Source organism: Mesoplodon bidens (assembly GCF_964165515.1).
Source record: "Mesoplodon bidens genome assembly, chromosome: 13".
NCBI classification, from domain to species: domain Eukaryota; kingdom Metazoa; phylum Chordata; class Mammalia; order Artiodactyla; family Ziphiidae; genus Mesoplodon; species Mesoplodon bidens.
The window spans coordinates 67243545-67268293 of record NC_138169.1 but is presented as its reverse complement, the minus strand read 5'-3'; the positions used below and the strand labels follow the sequence as shown (position 1 = coordinate 67268293).

The 24749-nt window shown below is 40.6% G+C and overlaps 1 protein-coding gene across 2 annotated transcripts in view; it reads right to left on the bottom strand.

Moving 5' to 3' along the window:
- Nucleotides 1-12255: 12255 nt before the first annotated feature.
- The window catches only part of SMAD4 (SMAD family member 4), a 59389-nt gene continuing 46895 nt past the window's right edge, over nucleotides 12256-24749 (bottom strand). Inside the window, exons 11-12 of one of the 2 annotated variants that reach the window (XM_081252571.1) lie at nucleotides 20354-20492; nucleotides 12256-18861 (exon numbers count right to left, since the gene is read on the bottom strand). In XM_081252571.1, the coding sequence (XP_081108697.1) occupies nucleotides 18650-18861; nucleotides 20354-20492 (351 nt within the window). In that variant the 3' untranslated portion in view covers nucleotides 12256-18649. Of the gene's footprint in view, nucleotides 18862-19711; nucleotides 19820-20353; nucleotides 20493-24749 lie in introns of those variants that run through there. The other variant, XM_081252572.1, reaches the window with a different exon arrangement.

The window sequence follows — 24749 nt, the reverse complement described above, 5'->3', positions numbered from 1 at the left end:
TAAACAGTGAGATATTTACAAGCGGGTCTGACTTCAAAGCTCTTGTTCTTTCTACTACGTTATTAAATAAACATTATAAAACACCACCCAGTGCTTGACACTGCATTGTTTATGGCTAGCATGGAGGGCGGGGACTGGGCCCAAACAAGGGCAGCTTCTTTCTTTGGGAAGAAGCTGAAGTCAACACGTGGTGGGTGAGAACCACACCAGGTAGGCTGAGTACAGACCCCAACCCTTAGAGCAGCAGCATGAGACAGGATACTTGTGCCCTGGAGCTGGCAATCGTACTGGGGGGCCAGGCTCTTCTGTAACAATAGCCCTGAATGCCCCTTCCTCCTACTATGGGGGTACATCATTCTCAAGGACAAATGGACCCAACAGCTATTTGCTGACCCAAAAAGGTGGTGTGAGGACTCTTGTGACAGTGCTCCCACAGCCATGGTGGTGGTTTGAGCTCCAACTGCAAAGGCAGCTCTGAAACAGGGCCAGCACCCTCCTCCAGCGGCCCCAGGGATCCCCCCACCCACACACTGGTAAGTATCTGATGAGCTCATTCATCCTGGGGCATTTGATGCCCTCCCTGGGGGAACCAGGGCTCTGGGCCTGGAAGGAACTTACTGAGAGGCAGGGCTTGTCTCAGCACCGGGAAGAATTTTCTACGTTCAGAGGGGGGCAAAATTGGGACCCAGCCTTGGGCCACGTCCTCTTCTCTCTGGTGATGGAGTTTCTGACACCGTTAGCAGTCCTGGGACTGCTTCAAGCCACTGCTTACCTGCCCCTCCAGTTCCACCTCCGCCCGACATCGGCTGTGCCACGTGGTTCACATGCCACAAATGCCCACACAGTCCTCTGTTTAGTGGCCTCTCAATGGGCCCTCAGTCGGGAAGGTGACTCAATGACTGTCCCCTCCAGCTTCATGTCACCCTGCCTCTTGCCCACACCGAGAGGCTCTCACACTTAGGGCCAAACTGGTATTTCCCTCATCAGGCTGGGAACACATCCCTTCCAAGGCTGACCTCCAAGGGACTTTGCTAAGGCGGCCGCCTTGACTGTCCTTCCCACCAGGGGGCGCCTTAAGAGAAAAATTCACGGGCAGCTCCTTTAGCAGCCGTTTCTCCTCTAGGCTCTTCAGCAATTTTTTTTTTAACGCGATTGTCCCGCAGCAGCGCATCCAGAAAACACATTTTTCTGGTCTCACCCGTACACTTTTCCACTTACCATGATTGGCTGCTAGTTCAGTAAAATAATTGATGACTAACCTGGTGGGTTACTTTCCTTCAAAGGCGTTGAATTTTCAGGAAACTGAGACCCAGAGAGATTTCAGATCTCTATGCCTCACTTTCCTCATCTGTGAGACAGTGATAATATTCCCTCGGAATATGTGTGTGAGGATTAAGTGAGTAACTACAGTTAACGAGTTCAGAACGGTGCCTGGCACATGGTAGTGCTGACTCAGCGTTAGCTGTTGCTATTATTACTGTTGTTGTTAAGTTCGTGCCTCCGGGGCCTGGCCCTAGAACTTCCTCTTTGGCCTGTGGCTCCCCGGGCTCAGGCCGGGGACGCGGGGGTGTTCCCCCAACATTTCAGTAACGGGAGCACTTTGGGGGCCTGATGGGTACCAACCATCCTTCCGATGCTTTGAGCGCCAAGCTATTTGCATCAAGGGGGAGGCTTCCATTCAGGTCCAGGAAGGGAAGGGGCTCAGGACGCCGGCCGACCTTCAGCCTCAGACCCCAGATTCTGAGCAAACGAGGGCCTGGCTTATTTCCTCCGCAAGATCGAGGCTCTTTGTGGACGAAAACGACAGCCGTCCTAGGCTGTCTCCCAGAGTCCTTGCGACATCTTTAGAACCCTAATACCCGAAATCTAGGGGCAGGACCACCGGTGTTAGTCCGGTTCCCGGCTCCGCCCTCGGGCTCGGGTACCAGGCGAGCGGCTCGGGGCTGGAACGGGCGCGTCCTCCTCGCAGGCCGGCGACTCACCTGGGAGGAGCCGGGAGGAGCGGGGCTGAGGGGAGGCGGCACCGAGGAGGGCGCTGCGCGGGGCGTTGGCGACCCCTAGCGGTCGTCGCGGGAAGCGGAAAGCCCTGTTGCACCTCCCGACCCCTCGCCCTGGGCCCCCGCGGCTTCCCGCGGCTTCGCCCCGCGTCGGCCCCACCTTCCCCAGGGACCCACGCCCCGCTCCCTCCGCCCCTCCCGGCCCGGATCCCAGCGGCCTGCAGGCCCCGACTCGCCACACCCCGGACTGCAGTCCGCTTCCCCCCCATGCCTATACCCGGCTACCGGTCGGCCTCCGGACACCCCAGAGGTGACGGGGCGTGCCTGGGGCGGGGGGGCGGGAGTCCTCAGGTGCCTAATGAGGACTCCCAACAGCCCGCCTTCCCCGGGCACGTTGATAGGCCCGTACATTTCAATGGTGAGGGGGGCAGCCCCCAAACACACCAGTTTTCCATTAAGGCTCTGATGATACTGATGATGATGATGGTGATGATGATGATGATGGTGAAGATGGTGATGATGGTGATGATGATGGTGATGATGATGATGGTGAAGATGGTGATGGTGATGATGGTGATGATGATGGTGAAGATGATGGCTGCTAAGCTCTATCAACCCCTTCCTGGCAGCAGGCACATTGTTAAGTACTTCACATACATTTTTCTCAATTTATCCTTACATCAAACCTAAGACCTTAAGTGTGCCTGTCAGTGCTTTACAGATAAAGAGACTGAAGCTTAAAGAAGTTAGAGAAGTTGCCGAAAGTGCAACAATGAGTAACCGCGGGCGGGTCTGATGATGCCGAGACACTCGAACCACTACCTCCCCAGTCTCCAGGTGTCTGCCAGTCACGGGTGCACAGGGTACCGCTGCAGTAGTGTTTTCACCCTCGGTGGTAGATTTTGCACGTCACCACCCTCCTTCTGACTGCTCTTATTTGCCGATCATCAATGTACCAAGGAAAGGCGCCTCCGGAGCCCCAGGAGATGATCAGCAGGCCCCCCAGCCCTAACCCTGTCCTGGGAGAATCACAGACATACTCTCATCCCACCGCTTCTGCTTCTCAGCCTTTGTCCTCCAGACTGAGGCTCTGGTTCTCAGAAGGTCCCCCTAGGGACACTGCAACATGGCCTGGGCTGGCCTCAAACTAACTTCTCCATGGAGAATCCAACCTGCCAGGGCAGGAAGGCACCACTTCCCACTCGTCCTGTGCTGCCACCATCTCACCCCTCCGAGAGCCGCCCGAGGCCTCCAGCACAGCCCAGTTCAGTGGGCATGCCTTACCTGTTTCAAGAATCAAGGAATGAATGTTGTGTTAATTTCCTAGAGCTGTGGTAACAAAGGGCCGCAAACCAGATGGCTTAAAACAGCAGAAACTGGGCTTCCCTGGTGGCGCAGTGGTTGAGAGTCCGCCTGCCGATGCAGGGGACACAGGTTCGTGCCCCCGGTCCGGGAAGATCCCACATGCCGCGGAGCGGCTGGGCCCGTGAGCCATGGCCGCTGAGCCTGCGCGTCCGGAGACTGTGCTCCGCAACGGGAGAGGCCACAACAGTGAGAGGCCCGCGTACCAAAAAAAAAAAAAAAATCTTACAGTTCAATCAGGAGGCAAACAATCTGATTTTTTAAATGGCAAAAGATTTAAACAGACTCACAGAAAAATATATAAATGGACAATAAGCACATGAAAAAATGCTCAACATCATTAGTCATCAAGGAAATGCAAACTAAAACCACAATGAGATACCACTACATACTCACTAGCATGGGTAAAATTAAAAAGACTCACAATACCAAGTGTTGGTGAGGATGTGGAGAACTGAAATTTTCACACTTTTCTAGTAGTTAAGTAAAATGATGTAAACACTTTGAAAAAGAGTTTGGTACTTTCTTAAAATATGTGCATACAAGCAAGCAGTTTCACTCTTAGGTGTTTACTCAAGAGAAATAAAAACAGATATCCATCCAAAAACTTGTACATTAATGTTCATAGCAGCCTGAGGCATAACAGGGAAAACGTAAAACATCCGTGACGTTTTGCCAAGATATTAGGTTTCTGACATTCTGAAATGCCTCCAGGTGTGCTGGTTCAGTAAAGAACCAATTAAATTGAAAACCAGAAATAGTGATAAATGCATGAACCCTCTATTACTGTGGCTCATTCCTGGGCAAGATTTTAGCCAAGTCATGCCCCAATCACAAGTTGGGAACAACCTACTGATTACGTATGATGGGTACCATACTAGGCACTACAGAGCACAGAAAGCAGTGCAAGTCATGGTCCCTGCCTTAGCCTCTGAGCTCTCTAGTCTTAAGGAATGCCCGCCTGTCAGGCAGAGCTCACCTCCCGTTATAAAAGGAGAACCTGCCAAATACTTGCTCTCCCAGCCTCTCCTGCAGTCAAGATGTGGACCCGATAATTTAGGCTCTCCAATTATGTGTTCTTGACTCAGACTTCACTTGGTAGGCTACCGACAGAAGACCTGGGGACGGTGCAGAATCCGTGCTGGCAAGGGTGGCTGGAACTGCAGAGGCAGTTCCCTCCAGGATGCAGAGGCAGCAACGACATCAGGCCAGCATGGGCAGTGAAGTCAAAGCTCGCTGCTGTTTCAGGGCCCAGCAGACAAGTTCTGCAATGTGACTCAGGCAGTGCCTGGCTCTGTGGATTTCAAGCCCACATCTCCTGCTCTAGTTAGGATTCTAATTCCCAAGCCGGATCCTTTTAACAAAATCCCTTTCCGCTTAAATTAACCAGAGTGGGTTTCTTTGCTTACTTATAGATAAACCAGGTCCTTAAGGAATTCACACTCTAGACAAGATGCTTACACAGATTCCCTGAAACAAGAGGGAACAAAGAAGATAGTATTACACAAGTGTTAAACTGGATAGAATAAGCTAGAGGCTCAGAACGAGGGGGATCGCTCAGTGATTGAGGGATTTTCAGAAGAGAGGCTTAGCATGGAAGAGCCATCATAAAGGTAGGAGGTGAGGGGTGCCCCGCCCCATAGCCACAGGGCTGTGAGACCTGCAGGCCCCGGGACACCCTGTTGCCCAGGATTGCTCACGGTCTGGAGGAACGTATCAGAGCATCCCTTTCTCTTCAGAGCCAGAGCCTCCGGGCAGCACCGTGATGAGCTGCGGTGGACTTGGAGGACAGCTTCTCAGGGCTCACTCCCCAAGCAGTTCTAGAGTGTCCTGAAGAACCTGCTGAGAACATCATTCAGGGAGAACAGCCCCACAGGAGCAAGTTCTAGTTCCTGGAGCTCAGCTTCGAATGAAAGCAGCACAGAACTGAGAGGGATGCAGCTTATCCCAGCTTATCCCTTATCCCTTATGATTGGCAGTCCACCAATCAACACATCTCACTGAGCACCTAAAACATACAGCCAAGGGCTAGATTTTGTGTGTGGAACACGAAGCGTAAAGTGTGAGAACCCAGTGTGGCTGGAGAGACCTCCGGCTCACCTGAGGACAGTCCCCTCTAGCAAACGGGAGGTCTGCTTCACAGCCAAGGTGGGCTTCCTCGGGCTGTGTCCTATGGGAGCACCAGAGGGGACGGCAGCAGTCACAGGTGCCCCAGCCCTGCCCTCGTCCTGTTTCTGTGACCCGAGCCGCCTGAGATGGCAGCTGTGGCAGCCGGCTGTGTGCCATGGCAATCCTGCAAGTTTTGCCTCAACTAAAGTTTTCCCCAAGGTCCCAGCAGCCCTGGGCACCCAAACTCATATGAGATTTGTAAAAGGTTGTCCCCGACACAACTGTGCTAGTTCTGAATGTGGGGAGTGAGTTTGTGGGTGTTCATTTTCTCATTATACTCCATGTATCTTGTACATTATGTTCATTCCTTTTCATTGATTGAATAGTACACGGTACTGCTTTAATTTACTTAAAAGTTTTACTGCCAAGAACTATAGCAAATGGGGATGTTTGCAAAGTTCTAAGGTATCGTGGGAAGCACACGACTAGAAAGCACTGGACAGCGTGCCATGGACCGTGCACGGGTGGCAATCCTGACTTCCGGTTTGAGGCTGGATAAGAGGCCATACCAGGCTGCTCTGATTCCAAGCTGATGATGCCAGCTGTCACTGCTGCCAGGACCAGTGGGATGGATTCCATTCCTACTGGAACCCTTGCATCCCGGTCCCAGCAGCTAGCTGTGTGGCTGCCTGACCTATTCTAAATCCCATCCTGCATATTCTGTTAAGCGTCTGTGTGACAGGTGACCTCAGCTTTGCACACTTCTCTAGGGTTTTCACCAGCAACTCACTACAGTGTCATATCCCCCTCCTCCTACCTTCACCTTCTGGTTCCAAGTAATCCTCAAGAATCCTATCACGAACAGTGAAAAGATATCCATGGATGACAAGTAGTAGTCAGGCCTCATCCACACACTGGAGCAGTGAAACAGGCCACCTCCAGAAAAGTGACTAATTAATGGAACTAAAAGGTTATCTGATGTGCCTGACCATAATAAAAGGAATTTCATCGTTCTTTTGCAAAGTTGGAGGCTAAAGTAAGAGACACATAGACTAAGCAAATGTGCGCATTAAAATATTGAGGCAATTAATTTCCAGGAAAAAAGCAAAAGCCATAAAAAATTATCCAAGAAAGAAAATACACACCAAGTGGCTCAGCTATGAATACTGAATTAATCAAAGTTATGAATTCATTCTATCAGTGAATGGGAAATAATGGTGGTAGTGAGTGTGAGAAGGCCAAATCCGCATTTCTCAGAGTAGGAAGTCAGTGGATGTCTAAAAAAAATTTTTTTTTAACCAAGAAATGGCAATGCACGTATGCGATTTAGAAAGATGGAGGTAAACCCAGAAAAAGAGCTAAGAAACAGGAATGGGAGGAGAGAGGGATGAGGGTTGTGGGGACAGTAAAGTGATACACAAATTTTCCACTGCTAAAGGGTCGGCACCCCTTGCCCCCCGGGTTGTCCAAGGTCAACTGTACAGTCAAGATACACATTTTCATCACTACAAGGATCCCTCTGTTACCTTTCTGCTGTATACCCACTGACCTCCAAACTTGGCCTCTAGCAACCACTAATCTGCTCATTTCTGTACTTTTGTCATTTCAAGAATGTTCTCTAATTGGAATAATTTGTAATTTGGAGGAATTGTCTTTTTTTACTCAGCAGCATACTCTGGAGATCCATCTAGATGTGCATGCATCGTTTTTTCCTTTTTATTGCTGAGTAGTATTCCATGGTGTAGATGTATCACAGTTTGTTTAACCATTTGTCTGTTGAAGAACATCTGGGTTGTTTCCAGTTTTCAGCTATTACAAATAACGCTGCTATAAACATTCAGGTACAGGTTTTTTGTGTGAACATGAATTTTCAGTTCTCTGGGATAAGTGCCCAGGAGTGCAGTTGGTGGACTTTGTGATTAGTTGCATGTTCGGTTTTTTAAAAAGAAACTGCCCAAGTGTTTTCCAGAGCGGTTGTAACATTTTACATCCCCACCAGCAATGTATGTGTGGTCCACTTTCTCTGCATCCCCATTAGCATATGACATATTTTTTATTTTACCCATTATAGGTGTATAACGATATCTCATTGTGGTTTTAATTTGCATTTCTCTAATGGCTGGTGATGTTGAGTATCTTTTCATGTACTTATATGCCACCTGTATATCCTCTTCAGTGAAATGTCTCATGTCTTATGCCCATTTTCTAATGGGATTATTTGGTTTTTTTATTGTTGAGTTTTGAGAATTTATATATTCTAGATATTGTCATTTCATTCTCTTAACAGGGTCTTTCACAGAGCAAATATTTTAAATTTTGACAGAATCCAATTTATCAAATTTTCCATTTATGGATCTTGATTTTGGTGTCAAGTCTAAGAACTTCTTGCTTAATCCTAGATCCTAAAGATTTTTTTTCTAAAAGTTTTATAATTTTAGGTTTTACATGTTAAGTCTGTGATTCATTTTTAGTTAATTTACATATAAAGTATAAAACTTGGGTCAAGGTCCGTTTCCTTGTCTATGTGTGTCCAGCTCCTCCATCACCATTTGGTGAAAAAACTATCATTTCTCCATTGAATTGCTTTTGTACCTTTGTCAAAAGTCAGTTGTGCATATTTCTGTGGGTCTATTTCTGGGTTCTCTATGCCATCCTATTGATTTGTGTGTCTGTCCCTCCAATACCACAGTCTCTACTACAGTAATCAATAAACAGTAATCATATATATATATATATATATATATACACACACACACACATATTCAGTATACACACACACATATGCTATACTTATAATGTCTTGAATTCGAGTAAACTAACTCTTCCTACTTTATTCTTTTATCAAAATTGTCTTACCTTCTGGTTTGCCTTTCCATGTATATTTTAGAATAATCTTGTCTGTATCTATGAAAAAAAATCTTGCTGGGATTTTGACAGCAATTGCATTAAACCTGTGTATCAATCTAGGGAGAATTGACATATGTACTATATTGAGTGTTCCAATCCATGAACACACAGCATGTTTCTCCATTTATTTAGACGTTCTTCAATTTATTTCATCAGCATTTGTAGTTTTCAGCATACAAGTCCTATACATGTTTTGTTAGATTACACCTTTCTTTTTCAAGTGATTGTAAACAGTATTGTATTTTAATTTCAGCACCCACATGGTCATTGCTTATGATAAAACTACAGTTGACTTTTGTACATAAATCTAGTATTCAGTGACCTCAGTAGACTCACTCATTAGTTCTAGTTTTTAAATACATTCCTTGGGAAATTTCTATGTAGACAATCATGTCATCTACAAATGGGGATTGTTTTACTTCTTCCTTTCCAATCTGTATGCCTTTTCCTTTTATTACACTGGCTAAAACTTCCAGCACTGTGCTGAATGAGTTGTGAGAGTAGACATGCTTGATTTGTTCCCGATCCTTGGTGGAAAGCATTTAGTGTCTCACCATTTAGTATTATGTTAGCTGTAGGTTTTTTTGTAGATGTGCTTTATTAAAATGAGGAATTTCCCCTGTGCTCCTATATTCTGAGTTTTTATCATGAATGGGTGTAGGGTGATATTTTTCTTCTTTAGCCTGATAATGTGGTAGATTGATTGATTTTCAAATATTGAACCAGGGTGGGATTCCTAAAATAAACTCCATTTAGTCATGGTGTATAATTTTTTGTATGTTGCTGAATTCTATTTGTTAATATTTTGTTAAGGATTTTTGCATATATATTCATGAGGGATATTGGTTTTTTTTTTTTTTTTTGTATCGTCTTCGTCAGGTTTTGTATCAGGGTAATACTAGCTTCATAAAATGAACGGGGAAACATTCTCTTCAATTTTCTGGATAATATTGTATAATTGGTATTCATTCTTCTTTGGTAGAATCTTCAGTGAAACCATCTGGGGACTGGAGATTTCTTTTCAGGGATTTAAAAATTATTTCTTTCCTTAATAGCTATAAGGCTATTCAAATAATCGATTTCATGTTGGGTGAGTTCTGGTAATTTGTGTTTTTCAACAAATTGGTCAATTTCATCTAAGTTGTCAAACTTATGTGTGTAAAGTTATCTGTAGTATTCCCTTCTTATCCTTTTGATGTCTATAGTGGCTGTAGTGATACCCCATTTTATTCCCCATATTGGTAATTTGTCTTGTCTTTTTCTGTCAGTCTTTGTAGAGGTTTGTTGATATTACTGATCTTTCCAAAGAACCTGTTGTTTCACTGATTTTCTCTGTTGGTTTTGTTTCAGTTGTACTGATTTCTGCTCCAACTTTATTTCCTTCCTTCTGCTTGCTTTGGGTTTTTCTAAGTGTTTGAAGTGGAAGCTTTAAAGTACTGATTTGAGATTTTTTTCTTTTTCTCTAATGTTTGCATTTAGTGCTATAAATTTCCCTTTCAACACTGCTTTAACTGAATCACACAGATGTTGATGTTTTCATTTCTCATTCAGTTCAGTGTATTTTTAAAAAATTTCCCTTGAGACTTCCTCTTTAACCCATGGTTTAGAAATATACTGTTTAGTTTCTAAGTGCTTGGAGATTTTCCTGTTATCTTTTACTGATTTCTAGTTTGATTCCACTGTGGTTGGCAAACACGTTATACGATTTCAATTCTTTTAAATTTGTTAAGTTTTGAGTCTATCTTAGTATATGTTGTTTGCACTTGAAAAGCATGGCATTTTGCTGTTGTTGGATGACTTGTTCTATGTCAGTTAGATCATATTGGTTGATGGTGGTGTTGAGTTCTTCTATATCCTTGATGATTTTAACTATTCTATCAACTGTTTAAAAAGCTATGTTGGGGCTTCTCTGATGGCGCAGTGGTTCAGAGTCCGCCTGCCGATGCAGGGGATGCGGGTTCGTGCCCCTGTCCGGGAGGATCCCACATGCCGCAGAGCGACTGGACCCGTGAGCCATGGCCGCTGAGCCTGCACGTCCGGAGCCTGTGCTCCGCAACGGGAGAGGCCACAGCAGTGAGAGGCCCGCGTATCGCAAAAAAAAAAAAAAAAAAGCTACGTTTAAGTCCCCAACTATGGTTGTGGATATATTTCTCCATTCATTTCTATCATTTTTTGCTTCCCATATTTTGCTCTGTTGCTTGGTGTATACACACTTAGGATTAACTCTGTCTTGATGAATTAACTCTTTATCATTACATACTGTCCCTCTCTATCTCTGGCATTTTTCTTTGCTCTTAAATCTACTTTATCTGATATTAACATAGCCAATCCTGCTTTTCTTTGATTGTTTACCTAATATATATTTTCCTATAAACCTTCTTCTTTCAGATTGCCTATATTGTTATATTTGAAGTTTCTTGTAGAAAGTATATAGTTGGGTCATGTTTCTTAATACAGTCTACCAATATCTGTCTTTTAATTAGTATATTTAAACCATTTACATTGAATATAATCATTAATATGTTAGATAATAAGTCTGACATTTTAAAAAACATTTTCTCTTTGTTGTTTCTTTGCTTGTTTTCTTTTCCCCCTGCCTCATTGTGAGTTACCTGAACATGTTTTAGAATTCCATTTTGATTTATATCTATAGTATTTGAGTTTATCTCTTTGGTTAGCTTTTTCATAGTTTTAAATATTTACTCTGTATACATTTAGAATCACCTTATATAGTGTTGCAATTTTTGCTTCAACTAGCAAACATAATTTAGAAAACTCAAGATGAGATTTATGTATTAACACATTTTTTGCTTACCATATATATGTATTATTTTGCTTACCATATTTTTAATTTCTTCTTGATATTACCTTTCTTATCATTTCCTTTCTGTTTAGAGAAACTCCTTTAACCATTCTTTTAGGGTAGGTCTGCTGGTGACAAATTCCCTGAACCCATCCTGTCCATCTGTCTGGCCCAAAAGGACTACATCAAAATAAAGAATGCCATGCCCAAAGTAGGGCCAGAACTAAAAGAATTGCTCTTTTAGAACAGAAAGGGCTGAGGGTAAAGGGCACTACAATTTATCACAGTGAGAAGACAGGGTGAGAAGGGTTTGAAGAGGAGTTGGGACGTTTCAGGTTGTCATTTGTGGGAGCTGTTATAAGGCAGGAGATGGAATAAAGCACAAAGAATCAAGGGTCAAAAGCAGAGGGCAGAGAGAGATGAAGAATACATGAAACTGCCCTTACTCCTGAAGAGTTCCAGAAAGGAATGTTTTTTGTGTTTTTTGTTTTTTTCCCCTCAACAGAATGCCAATCGACAACCTTCTTCAAGTTCAGCTTAAAATACTGTAAATTTTAGGTCAGGTGAGAACGAGTCTCTTGGCCTGATAAATGTCTCTGGAACTCACATCAGCAAGACCAGAAAGAAAATTCTGATTTGGTAGTGTGTTTTTTTTTTTTTTTTTTACAAGCCATTGCCAAAGAATCACCTTACCTGACCACCCCCTGCCCCACACTGACCCCTCATTTCATAAAGGAGGCAGCTGGGGGGGAATAGCTTTCTTTATCCTTAGATGGGCAATGATAGGGTTGGTCTCCAATTTCCAATTTCTGTCTCTCCTTTAAGCATCTTGGTTCTCATAATTCCCTAGTACCCACCTCTTCAACCACCATCATTCCACTCTCTCCTTTTAGAAATGAGAAAAGAATGGGGACTGTTCTCCCATGGTCATATTTGAAATGCTGTAGTTCCCATTTCAATGGTCACAAAGCAATGAAGGAAAATGTCCTCAAGTCTGAGAATTCGCTACGTGATTAGAAATTCTTTCTAGATCTGTAACATCCACAGGCTTTAAGAAAAAGAATGAGCACATAATGATTTAATTGGCTTTCTCTTTTAATCAAAAACATACTTTGTTACAGAGTTCTCAGGAAAGGTTCAACTATTTTTTAGCCACAGACTTCAACCAGGAAAAAGTATACAAAAAGCCACAAAGGAACTACCAGCCTTAGCTAACCAGCTTTCCCAAAAGCAGAAGTTAAATGTGGCTCTTCTGTGAGTTTTGGCATAGCTGCATTCCTCTGACTTCAGAGAAGGAGACAGAGTTGGGAAATACTATCACCAAATCTGTTCCCAAATCCTAGTCACCTCCTCCAAATGGTTCTGCAGCTCACCAGGTTTTCATTATCCAGGAGCTTTCATACTTTTCCCTTAAATCACATGTCCAAGGCATCGGCCAGAACCCATACTTGGAAGAAGTTTGCTGACTCCATGTTTGGCCTTTTAACCAATCCAAGCCCATGAGTCCTTCTATCAATGACAAGCAGCCACAGCAACAGCAGCTGGTTTCAGTCCTTCCTTTCCAGCTACCACAGAGGTGGCCTCTACCAGGACTCCCCAATCCCCTACCCTTGACCCACCCCCCAAGGAAGGTTCTCAAGGTCCTTGAAAAAGCCAAGTCCATTAATTATACTCATCCAAGGATAGGCTGGAAGAGAACTCTGAAAGGAATGCTCCAGCCAAAAGTCTTCTAATCAAAATGGACCTAAAAAGAGCCAAAAATAAAGTGAATAATCATCCACTGGTATTGACTTCTTGAGTCATATAAACCATTTTAATTGACACAGTTCAAGGGAATTTCCCTGTTTTGAGAATAGAAGAGTTAAGAAACCAAAGACCCAAAGCAATGACCTCTGATAACCATTAGGCATTTACAGTAAGTTTTCAATCCATTTTAGTTTAAAAAAAAATTACCAGCACACAGTACTTAAGAGGATGGTGTCACACACATACCAACCCAAAAGGTAGAGTATCATGACTCCAAAAAAAGCCTTAATACACCTTGAATAGAGATGATGGGAAAATGAAATAAAGGCTTTTCTCCATTTTTTTTTTAAGTATTTATTGCAGCCCCCAAGGCGGTGCTAGGCCTTTGGTTGAATTTAAGTTTTAAGGACATATTATGTAACTTCTTGTCCACAGAACAGTAATAAAATATCAAGCCTAGTCTCATTTGAATAATGTGGAAATAAGTAAAAAGCCCCCTCAGACAGCAGACCAAAGGTAAGGAAGAAATCAAAAACTGCTGCAAGGTAGGCAAGGTCACTTAAACTTCAGAGCTGGAAGAACTCATCTAGTCCAACTCCCTCATTTTACAGATGAGGCAACTGAGGCCCAAAGAAGGTAAATGACTTGCCCAAGGTCATACATCAAATTAGTGGCAGAGCGCAAACTAGAGAGTGCAACTGTCTGGCCCCAGCCCAGAGCCACTACTAGTTTCAGGTTGAACAAGAACACTAGTTCTGAGACCTATTGAGAAAGCATCTGAAATAAACTGAAAATTATCCGCATCAATAGAGAGAAATGATTGTCTTCACTGGAGTTTTCTCCTTAGTTCTTCCTACATTAAAAAAAAAAAAAAGATGATGAAAGTAAAAGAAAAAAAGGTTCATTCACTCATTCAAGTCTGATGTTAAAATCCCTGAAAACATCAGCAATCACTTTAGCTACTCTTTGGGGCAGGGTATCAGACCCTCAATTCTCATAAAGGCACCTAAAGGTCAAAAATATCTATAGAGGAGGAAGGCCAGAAGATAGGACTCAAAAAGGGGACACCGAAACAAAACAAAAATGACCCCCTCATTTTCCAAGGTTTTTGGGGTTTTTTTGCTTTTTTTTTTTTTTTTTTTTTTGCTGGTGTCCTCTAGGCAATGGTATTGCCTCTGGCTATTGATGCTAACTTAGTAACCAACCCTTGTAACCCCAGTTTTTGTTTGAGCAGCATTCAAGTGGAAGCAACAAAACCTTTCAAAGGGGAAAATTATGAATATGACTCATTTCTCTCTATCTGAACTACCTGAAACTCAGCAAGAATCAGGAAGCACACTAAGCAGTCAAACTGATATCAAATGCCAAAGCAGTGAAGTTCTTTTCAATACTTTACAGGAAACTTCCTTGGGTCCTGTCCCAGTTTGCCCTGGTGTTTTAAAGAAAGTTCTATTAAGTATGGTTATCTGGCTTCCTTGCCCAGTCGGGAAAATGAATCAGAAAGGGAAGAAGGAACTAAGGGGAGGTATACTAGTAACACACAGCAAGTGGTTGCTGTCATTAAAGGGGGAGGGGGGGGGAGTATAACAAAACCAAACATTCCAAACCATAGGAGTCTGCGACCATTTCGTGCAGGTAAAACTAAATGTCCCGCATGTCTTAGCAGCCTCTAAAGTCTACAAGACAGGAGGCACAAAGAAACACTGTATCTAGTATGTTCTCTAATATACATATCAAATAACTCCACCCAAAAAAATGGCCAAAGTAAAAAAAGTTTTACCGCTTAAATAAGGCAAGTTTGGATTATGCAGAAAATTCCATTCCACAGTGATACCAGATAAATAAGATAAACAACCTAGCAACACTGGGACAAGTGCTTACAGACAAGGCTGGGCCTGAGGATGCTATGAATAAGGCCACTAACTTTTTACATCCTTCCTGATATATCTTAGGAGAAAAGAAATTATCTAGTTGTGAGGAAAAAATAGAAAGGTTGCACACGAGATTCTCATACCCCATCTTCAATGATCTTGCAAAGGAGGACTTAGGTGATTATTTATAGACAGCTATCCGCAACAATGGGTTCTGCCTTTAGGAAGGAAAAAAAAAAGCATTTCCTCTATCTGCTAGTCTTGGACAAACCCCATCCACAAGAGTTGTTAACTGACTTTACATACAGGTAATTGCTTTCATATACTCATTTACCCCAGTAACCTAAAATTCACCATTTTCCCAATCTGCTATTATTAAATGCCAGTAAAATGACTCAGTGATGGAGGGAGCAACCTATAGAAACTATCAACAAAAAGGATTATTCTGCCTTACTGAGAATAAAACTTCTTCTTCCAAAAGGCTCTGAAAGAGGTTCTGAACTAACCTGATTTTGCATAACAGCTAGTAACTACTAACTAGTTACCACCAAACCAGGAATCAAAATACTTCACCATATATTCTTTAACCTCCACATATACTTAAGGAGCACCATGGAACATGTAAAATTTCCCTTCTTCAGACGGGCATAGTCAAAAAGACAACTGCAATAAACTTTTGAAATAAGATATTTATCATCTGGAAGACAGGACATTTTATCTTGCCTTCAATGTTCTATTACAAATACCCCCTAAGATATTTATCATCTGGAAGACAGGACATTTTATCTTGCCTTCAATGTTCTATTACAAATACCCCCTCTCTACACTACACCCTTCCACACGAAAGTGGATTTTTAACTTTGAAATACAACACAGCTCATGTGTGTTCATTTTATTTGGGTATTCTGAATATGGTTATCCCTAAGCCAGGTCACTCAACCTGTAAACCTACAATGTTTACAGGAGGAATGGGACAGGCAACCTATTTGCCTGTTAGGTCAATACAAACGAGCCATGCTTCTAGAAAAACAAGGTTATATGGCAGTGATTTATTATCATTATCTTTGTATACCAGGGGTAGTATACTATAAAAAATGACAGACTGTATCCCACAAAAAGAATCTACTCCCTGGAAAATAAAGGCAACACCATTTTGGATTTAAGGATTTCCCTTTGATAATGCACTGAAAGGCACTAGACAAAAGTGGAATGGGCCTCATACTGGATTGATTATAAAGGTACAAACCTGGTTCACCTCTCTCTCAGCTTCCACTGAAACTCAATATTCTGAGAGTCTCTGAGATATGAACTAGCTAGAGAAAACCCACCCAGAACCATATACTCAGAGCAATCAGATTCCAAGAACTGTGGACACTATTCTACTCTTAAAATTGCCATAAAATCTTAAACACTGTGATTCTTTTAGTCTTACTCATCAAAGATGACTACCTCTAAGAAACGTAAATACTGTTCAACAACTAAGCCCTCAGAAATAACTGATTATAATATACTAGATGTTTTCTCAAAAGCATGTGACTGAACCTAGGCACAAGTATAAAGCAATTAATAACTAGAAGTACTTCTATGTACTTGTCGTACTTTTATGGCTCTTTGCAAAAGGAAACCAAAGTGGGTGGCTTGGCCTGAAAGACAAACTACTTAGCAAATATTTTCCACAATACTTTCCCTAGATGATTAAACATGTAAACCTTCTTTAAAGTAGATAGAATAGGGGCAACGGATTATATCATAGCATGCTTACGGTTCTAATCTAATAACCTCTATTTTTAAAATCTGTTATCCTAAAACTCTCTCCTCTTGCTCCTATTCTTCATTCACAATAAAACAGATCTAAGTAAAAAATTTCTAGAGAATGAAGATACCTTTTAAAAAATTTGCCAATAAAACGTAAAATCACCAAACTTTACAGATTAAGATTAGGTCTTTAACAGAAGTATCTGTAAGTACTCAAGAGTATAAATGAGTTGGTAGAAATGTTATTTTAAAAAACAAAATACAAGCAGCTTGGATCAAGATATGTTTAAATCACAGCAATAAGCAAACTCAGTGGTTTCTAGGATAGTCTTACTAAGAAGACCTAAGCAAAGAAGTAGAAGATTTGTTGATTTAAGTTGATACAAGGATGACTATCATGCATTAAGTGTTTCTCATGTCTCAAACTTGTAACACACCTGAAATAATCTTATTACACTTAGAAAGGCCCTCCATGAAGAAAGCAAAAACATCTGAAAGATAATCCTTGATTTATTTCACACTATTTATCCTGTAGACAACCTACTTATCTTATAGACAATCAGGCCTAGTTTTGCTACAGTAAAATAAAAGTTAAAAAAATAACCAACCCTACACTTGATACACAATGTCCATAGGGAAGTCCTGGTAGAGTGGGAGAAAAAAACCAAAGCTGCCCAATAGTACTGGCTTGTTTGCCTGTCATTTAGTAGAAGGTGTCTCGCCACTAAGGTTGGACTCAAAAGTGCAAAAGAAAAAAAACTTAAAAATCAAACCTAGAATTCAACTTTGCATGTTGAGATTCAGTTTTATTTATGCTACTAGCTAAGTAAAAAGCATACATATTGTATCTGTGGTACAGTCAATACATTTGCAACTTTTCTACTTAAATCCTCTATACAAAGTCACTGCCAGTTGATATGATCATTGATGGCAAAGGGCTTAGAATAACCAAAAGGTATAAAAAAGTTTGCAGTCTTGCCCCAAGATACAAAAACTGAATTTTAAACAATGTCATAACATACATGATTTAAACAGTATACGAAAAAAAAGTCACACATCAAATCAAGTACAAAAATATCCAAACTACCTATTATGAACGGTAATGTTTCCCTTATTCTGCACTGTATTTAACACAGAATTTAGCAGTTTCCAAAATATTCATTATTTAGTTTAAGCACTGCCACCTTTGCAGAACGGTAAGATATTAGATGGAGTGACACTGCTTTTAGTGTTTTTAAAAATACAAAACCTTTCCCTATGTTAATGAAGGAAAGAAATTCCTCCTCTAGGCTTCTTAGTAACCAACCCTGTGCCTAGAAATATAGAGTACACCTACTGTTTAACAGGGCTAAAGTAGATTTCATGATAAATAGTTATCCAACAAAGATAACAAATGTATTTTTAAATGATATTCCTTTGGTAATTTTAAGGAATTCTCAATATACAGAGATTAGTGTTTTGCCTTGGCAAAAGAAAAATTGAAGTCGCAAGACAATCTGAATTGAAATCATCTTCACTAGTTTAACGTGAAAAAAACATTTGCATAAAAGGTTATAATACATTACTATCTTCTTTTTTAAACACAGAGTAAAGTTGCTCTTGGTAAAATTAACTCACCCACATGGCACAATATTTTGGAGTAAAGTATGTTCAACAATAACAGCTCACACACAAGATAACACAGGTGAGTTAACTTTGAGAACTTCTCTGCCTTTAAAATCAGCAATATTGAATTTATTCTGTAGAATAACACACATATCAATGTTCTGCATATAAAAGGCTCTAAAACATTTTAAAGGGCTAAATTTTCCAGCATTGGAATGATTCCTTCATACATAACTGGTGAAGATTTAATAAGAATGTGTTTTTCCTGATCTTCAAGCTCTGAGCCATGCCTGAAAAGTTCTAAATAGGAAAAAAAAATTGTTTTAATCCAGTTTCTGTCTGCTAGGAGCAAGGCAGCAAACACATTTTTCAACCCCTTATGAAAAGATAAAGCAGAACAAAAGTGAAATATATCTTCAGATTATAAACAGGATTGCATTTTATAGTCCACCATCCTGATAATGTTAAGGGCCCCAACATTAAGTTAAAAGACCTCAGTCTAAAGGCTGTGGGTCGGCAATAGGCATGGTGTGAAGTACTTCATCTAGGAGCTGGAGGGCCCGGTGCAAGTGAATCTCAATCCAGCAAGGTGTTTCCTTGATGCTCTGTCTTGGGTAATCAGGCCCCCAGCCTTTCACAAAACTCATCCTGAGTATGCATAAACGACGAAGGTCATCAACACCGATTCCAGCAGCAGCTGACAAACCTAACAGAAAAGATTTGGATGACGTCAGAGGGACAGCTGATCTCTTCCCATCCTCCCTAAATCTTACATTAATAAGGTGATCAGCTTTCTTTACTTCATTCTCCCCAGCATATAACTTCTCTGTCAAGGTGCCAAAAAGTAAGTGTAGATCTATACTTTATCAACAGGGACTGAAAACTTTTGGTAAAGACCATCTACATTCCACATGGGTCTTCTAGCTACCATCAATTATGAATTACCACAATCCACCAACACCCCACCTGTTTTTCTCTTTAGAAGTGGAGGTGAAGGAATAAAAAACAACTTGTTTTTAAGAGGTAGTGCATGTCTACAGGTTGGTTCTAAGAACCTTACTGTCTGTCTAAACAGTCTAGTTCAGAGTACGACATGACTAATAATGAGACAGTTAACAGTCCTGGTTCCACTAAGACTTCTTGGATGACCCAGATGATGTCTGTCTCTCAGTTTCACAATGTAACAGAGATAATATGTAATTACTCAACAGGGGGCAGTAGATGAGAATGAAAAATTTAATAATAGTTCTGGATTCTTTAGTAAAAGCATGTTTATAACATCAAAACTAGCAAATTAATGGTTTAGATGCCCACATCTTTAAAAAAATAAAATTTTCTAAATGAGTATGCCTTATCTACCTCTAAATTGTAAACTCCTGAACATAAGTCACAACGGAGACTCTGCATCTAATTTTCCAGTCAGAACATACAGTCATATAGTCAATCTGCATTCATCAATATTACAATGAAACTAATGGGAGGAATTTGTTATGTACTGTAGAGAAACCTGCAGGGCCACTGCAGTTTTCTTAGCCAGTGTGATTTGCTTACCACACTGAAGAGGTTAAGAACAGGGGTTGAATGAATCACTAGTTATGCCTTCAGACGTGGAAGATGGGTGCCACGTGTTTCCATCATAAAAGTCTATAGTCAGGAGTTTAACTCTGCAGTAAAAAATTCCCCATCAGTGTGAAACCTGGCACACAGTTCAATTTTACCCTAAAATTAAAAAAAAGTCTACAAGTTACCAAAATACCACCCTCACTTAGTTTTCTCTCCATGCTTAGCATACTTAAGAAAAAACTGGAGAGGTGCCTAACTCTGAAACTGAAATATGCTTTCCTTCTAGAATAAAGCAAAGCATGTCAGTGATCTCAACCCACCCTGGCTGGTGAGGCAAGAATTAAAAGCATCAGCAAAAAAAAAGGGGAGACTGATCAATATAATATAATAACCCCCTTTCTCCTTTATCCCATACTCCCTTTTTTGATACAAAAAGAATGAACACAGGGTCCTAGACAAAGGGCAACTATTACAGAAGAACACTTCTCTTTTTTTTGTTTACAAATTCAAAAATGTTATCCCAGTAAAAAGAACTTTAATTTCTATTATTGCTTAAAGTAACTAATCAACTGAGTCAATCGAGATAAAACGCCAACTATTACACTTTAAAAAAAAAAAATCAAAAGTATACTTACTGATAGCTGGGGCTATTCCACCTACTGATCCCGGGCCAGGGATGTTTCCTGCCACGGCTGCTGCCTGGGCAGCTGCTGCAGCTTGTGCAGTAGCTGCCTGTTGTTGCATCTGACGATGACACTGACGCAAATCAAAGACCTTAAAAAAAAGTATAAGTCTCATGCCATGAGTCCAGCAGAAAATATTCCACACATCAAAAACCAATGCACAATTTATTTAAACCTCATAGCTTGATTTAACTCTCAGAATTAAAGAATTCAAAATTTTAATTTTTATGTATATGTAGTTCTTAGGAAAGGTGACTTGAAGCTCACCAAAAGGCACACTTCACTATGAGGACAGCTTTGGCTGCCACAGCTCTCTGTATCCTGTATCTAGAGTTCAGTGTGGGGCAGCCATTATTGTCCTTGTGAAAAACCACACCACTGTGTAAAATGAACAGTTAAGAAATCATCCCTCCCTTTCATAACCAAATTGCTGAGAGTTTTCTTTAGGCTGAATCGATGGCCTAGGTCATATGGCCAACTTCTTTTCTTTATCATTCTAACTATTTGGAGGAGTGAACAAAAGGCACTGTCACTATATAAGAAAACAACTACATTTCTCAGAGATGCACACTTTAATTTAATCCATAGGAGCAAAATAACATGATACTTAGGACTTGTTTTAAAATACTTTAGAAACAGAGGAAAAAGAATAGATCAAGTAAATGTAAAATTTTAACAACTACTGAATCTCAGTGATAGATACATGGGATTTCATTAATTAGTTTCTCATTACTTTCTGTATGCTCGTGATTAAAAAAAAAATGCTTAGCTTTCAATCCTATCACTGATACCTGCTACCTACATGGGTTAAACTTCTTAACCTCTCTGAGGCCTCAATTTTCTTATTTATAAAATGGGAATGCTAAGTGTACATGCTTTTTAATAAGGTTGTTATAAACTTGGCATAGTATACAGTAAGCTGTCAATAAATGTTACTTATTATATTTTATTTTATTTTTGGCCTCCCATGTAGCCACTGACCTTTCAGGATAAGTTAAGGAGTTCATAAGTAATTTCAATGTTCTTTATCAGCCATGCCAAGGGCTGGCATTTTTTAAAGCACTGGAAGATTACACAAGCAGAGTGATCATCTTAGAAGTTGCAAGACAAGGACGGAGTAGAAGCAAGACTGCTCAATGCACTTTTTTTATATCATTTTAATTTCTGAACCATGTGACTATATTCCTTTGTCAAGAGTAAATTACATTAAAAAAATCCTTCTAGTATGCACAAAACCCAAATATAAGCAAGCATAATTATCCTTGACAATAAAAGAAATCAAAGAATGCATAACATAGTACTTTATCAGATAAACAACAGGTTTGGAACCGAAACCATCAGTTTTCAGATGCCTGAAAAAATTCTGTCTTTAGCCATGATATTTACATGAAACATAAGAGCATACAACAACAATAAACAAGAGAACCCTCTCCAAACAGCAAACCACATTCCTATTACTTCTCTACTCAGTGCCAATCTTCCAGCATCAATGACGGACAAAACTTAGACTATCCCATTCTCTGAGGAGATAGAAATCTGTCACATATAGATGTATTTATTACCTGACCAAACTATCAGTCCTAAAAGGCTTCAGAACAGAAAGCATGACAAAGTCAGGTCTGGAAATCAGAAATCCCGCAATGCCCAGAACAAAACCCACTGTTTTTTCAAGATTCCCAAGAGCCCATTAGATTCTGAAATTTTCCACTGGGCTCTCTGACCTCTTAGAAGGCATCACCGAGCACAGTACAAAGTGGGACTCAAATATTTGAAACGCCAAATAGCTCTACAACCACTTTTTTTTAAAGAAAGAAACTAACAAACCTTGTTTTTTTAGAGCAGTTTTAGGCTCACGGTAAAACTGGGTAAGAAGTAAAGCGAGCTCTGCCCCCCTACTCAAGCACAGCCTCCCCCACCGTCAACGCCCCGCACTACAGTGGTGCCCCTGCCACATCGATGAACCGACTCTGACACACCGTTATCACCCCAAATCACAGGCTACATCAGGGTTCACTCTTGGTTTTATAATTCTATGGGTTTAGACAAATGTATAACGACACGTATCCAACGCTGCAGTGCCATACAGAGTACTTTCACTGCCCTAAAACTCCTCTGTGCACTGCCAATGAGTTCTTCCCTCCTCTCTAACCCTGGAAACCACTCATCTTCTTACCGTCTCCATAGTTTCACCTTTTCCAGAATGTCACAGAGTTGGAGTCATACAACATGTATGTAGCCTTTTCAGATTGGCTTCTTTCACTCAGTAATATGCATTTTAGGTTCCTCCATGTCTTTTCATGACTTGATAGCTCATTTCTTTTTAATGCTGAATAACATTCCACTCTGTGGATGTACCACAGTTTATTTACCCATTCACCTACTGAAGGACATGTTGGTTGCTTCTAAGTTTTTGGCAGCTGTGAAGAAAGCTGCTGTAAACATCCATGTGTAGGTTTTCGTGTGGACATATGTTTTCAGATCATTTGGGTAGATATTAAGGAGTGTGACGGATGGATCATATGGTTAGAATACATTTAGCTGTGTAAGAGACTACCAAACTGTCTTCCAAAGTAGCTGTACCATTTTGCATTTCCACCAGTAATGAATGAGAGTTCCTGTTGCTCCACATCCTGGTCAGCATTTGGTTGTGTCAGTGTTTTGGATTTTAGCCATTCTACTAGTATGTAGTGGTATCTCACTGTTGTTTTAATTCACAATTCCCTAATGACATATGAACTTGAACATTATTCATATGTTTACTTGCTATCAACGTATCCTCTTCACTGAAGCATCTATTCAGGTCTTTTGCCCATTTTTTAATCAGGTTGTTTTCTTACTGTTGAGTTTTAAGTGTTTTCTATATTTTCGATAACAGTCCTTTATCAGATGTGTCTTTTGCAAATATATTCTCCCAGTCTGTGGCTAATCATCTCATTCTCTTGACACTGTCCTTCGTAGAGCAGACATTTTTAATTTTAATGAAGTCCAGCCTATCAGCTGTTTCTTTCATGGATCCTGCCTTTGATGTTGTATCTAAAAAGTCATTGCCATACCCAAGGTCATCTCCTATGTTATCCTCTAAGAGGTTTATTTTTTACATTTAGGTCTTTACAACCACTTAAAAAATTTTTTTTAACCATCATTAACCTAGTATGGCCCGGGAGGAGGGAATACAGCTTACTTATAAATTCCCAGGGTTCAAATATGTTCTCAACATATCCCTACCTCCACCATGAGTTATTAAAAATAACCAAGAGATATTCACACATAGGTTCTTTACAATATGTTATAAACAATCATAATTACGATTGTCTTAATCTAAATCTATGCTAACACCAGGAGCACATATTAACCACAAAGATGAAATTTTAAAACTTTTATCTGCAGATGTAGTAAAAATGATTCATTAAGCACCTCAGCAAACCTTCTTTCCACATGGGTTATTAATGTAATTACAGCACCCACACCAAAAGACATAATTATTGGCTACACTGCTAACTAAGACTCAGGCAGCCTCCTCACTGTATACTCTGTCTATACCATAATAGGTTTCACCTGTTGTACTGGATAGTAAAATTAAGGCTTTCATTGAAATGCAACCATCTTCCTTTCAAAATTTGACTGAGTTGTTGATAAAAACAATTCAAAGTAACCAAAGGTTTTAAATATTCTTTTTGGCTCAGACCCAAAACATATTTCTGATCACCACCCCTGGGCTAATCAACAATTTACCTCTGATTTCATTTATTTAAACACATTTCCTGTGGTTACTCTCATATAAGTTTATTACAAACTTATTATTTAACAAAGGTGAGTGTCTTATAAAGATCACTGTCAACATCTTCAGGATATTCTCTTTCAACCAGGAGTCAAATTTTGGCATTCTTCTTTATAAGGCTCAATTACAGTACTCTGTTGAAATCAACACCAAGAAATAGTAATCCAGAAAGAGAAACAGATAATTGTGTTGGTGGTATACTGGGCATCTGAATATAAGACTGCTTTAAGGACTCGCTAAGTAATCTGACCTGGAGTAAGAATCATGATATATAGTAACTGGGAATAAATTTAAGTGGGATCATAATAACCTTCAACCTAGTCCAGCCGTGGTTTAGAAACACAGCCTGCCCCCTGTCCCTAACATATATGTGTTCAAAAACAAACCTGACTCATCATCATAAGAGAAATGCATATCAAAAACCACCACAACGAGATACCACTTCACACCCTCTAGAATGGCTAAAATCAAAAAGACAGATAACAACAAGTATTCGTGAGAGTGTAGAGAAATCAGAAACTTCATACACTGCTGCTGTAAATATAAAATGCTACAGCCACTTTGGAAAAC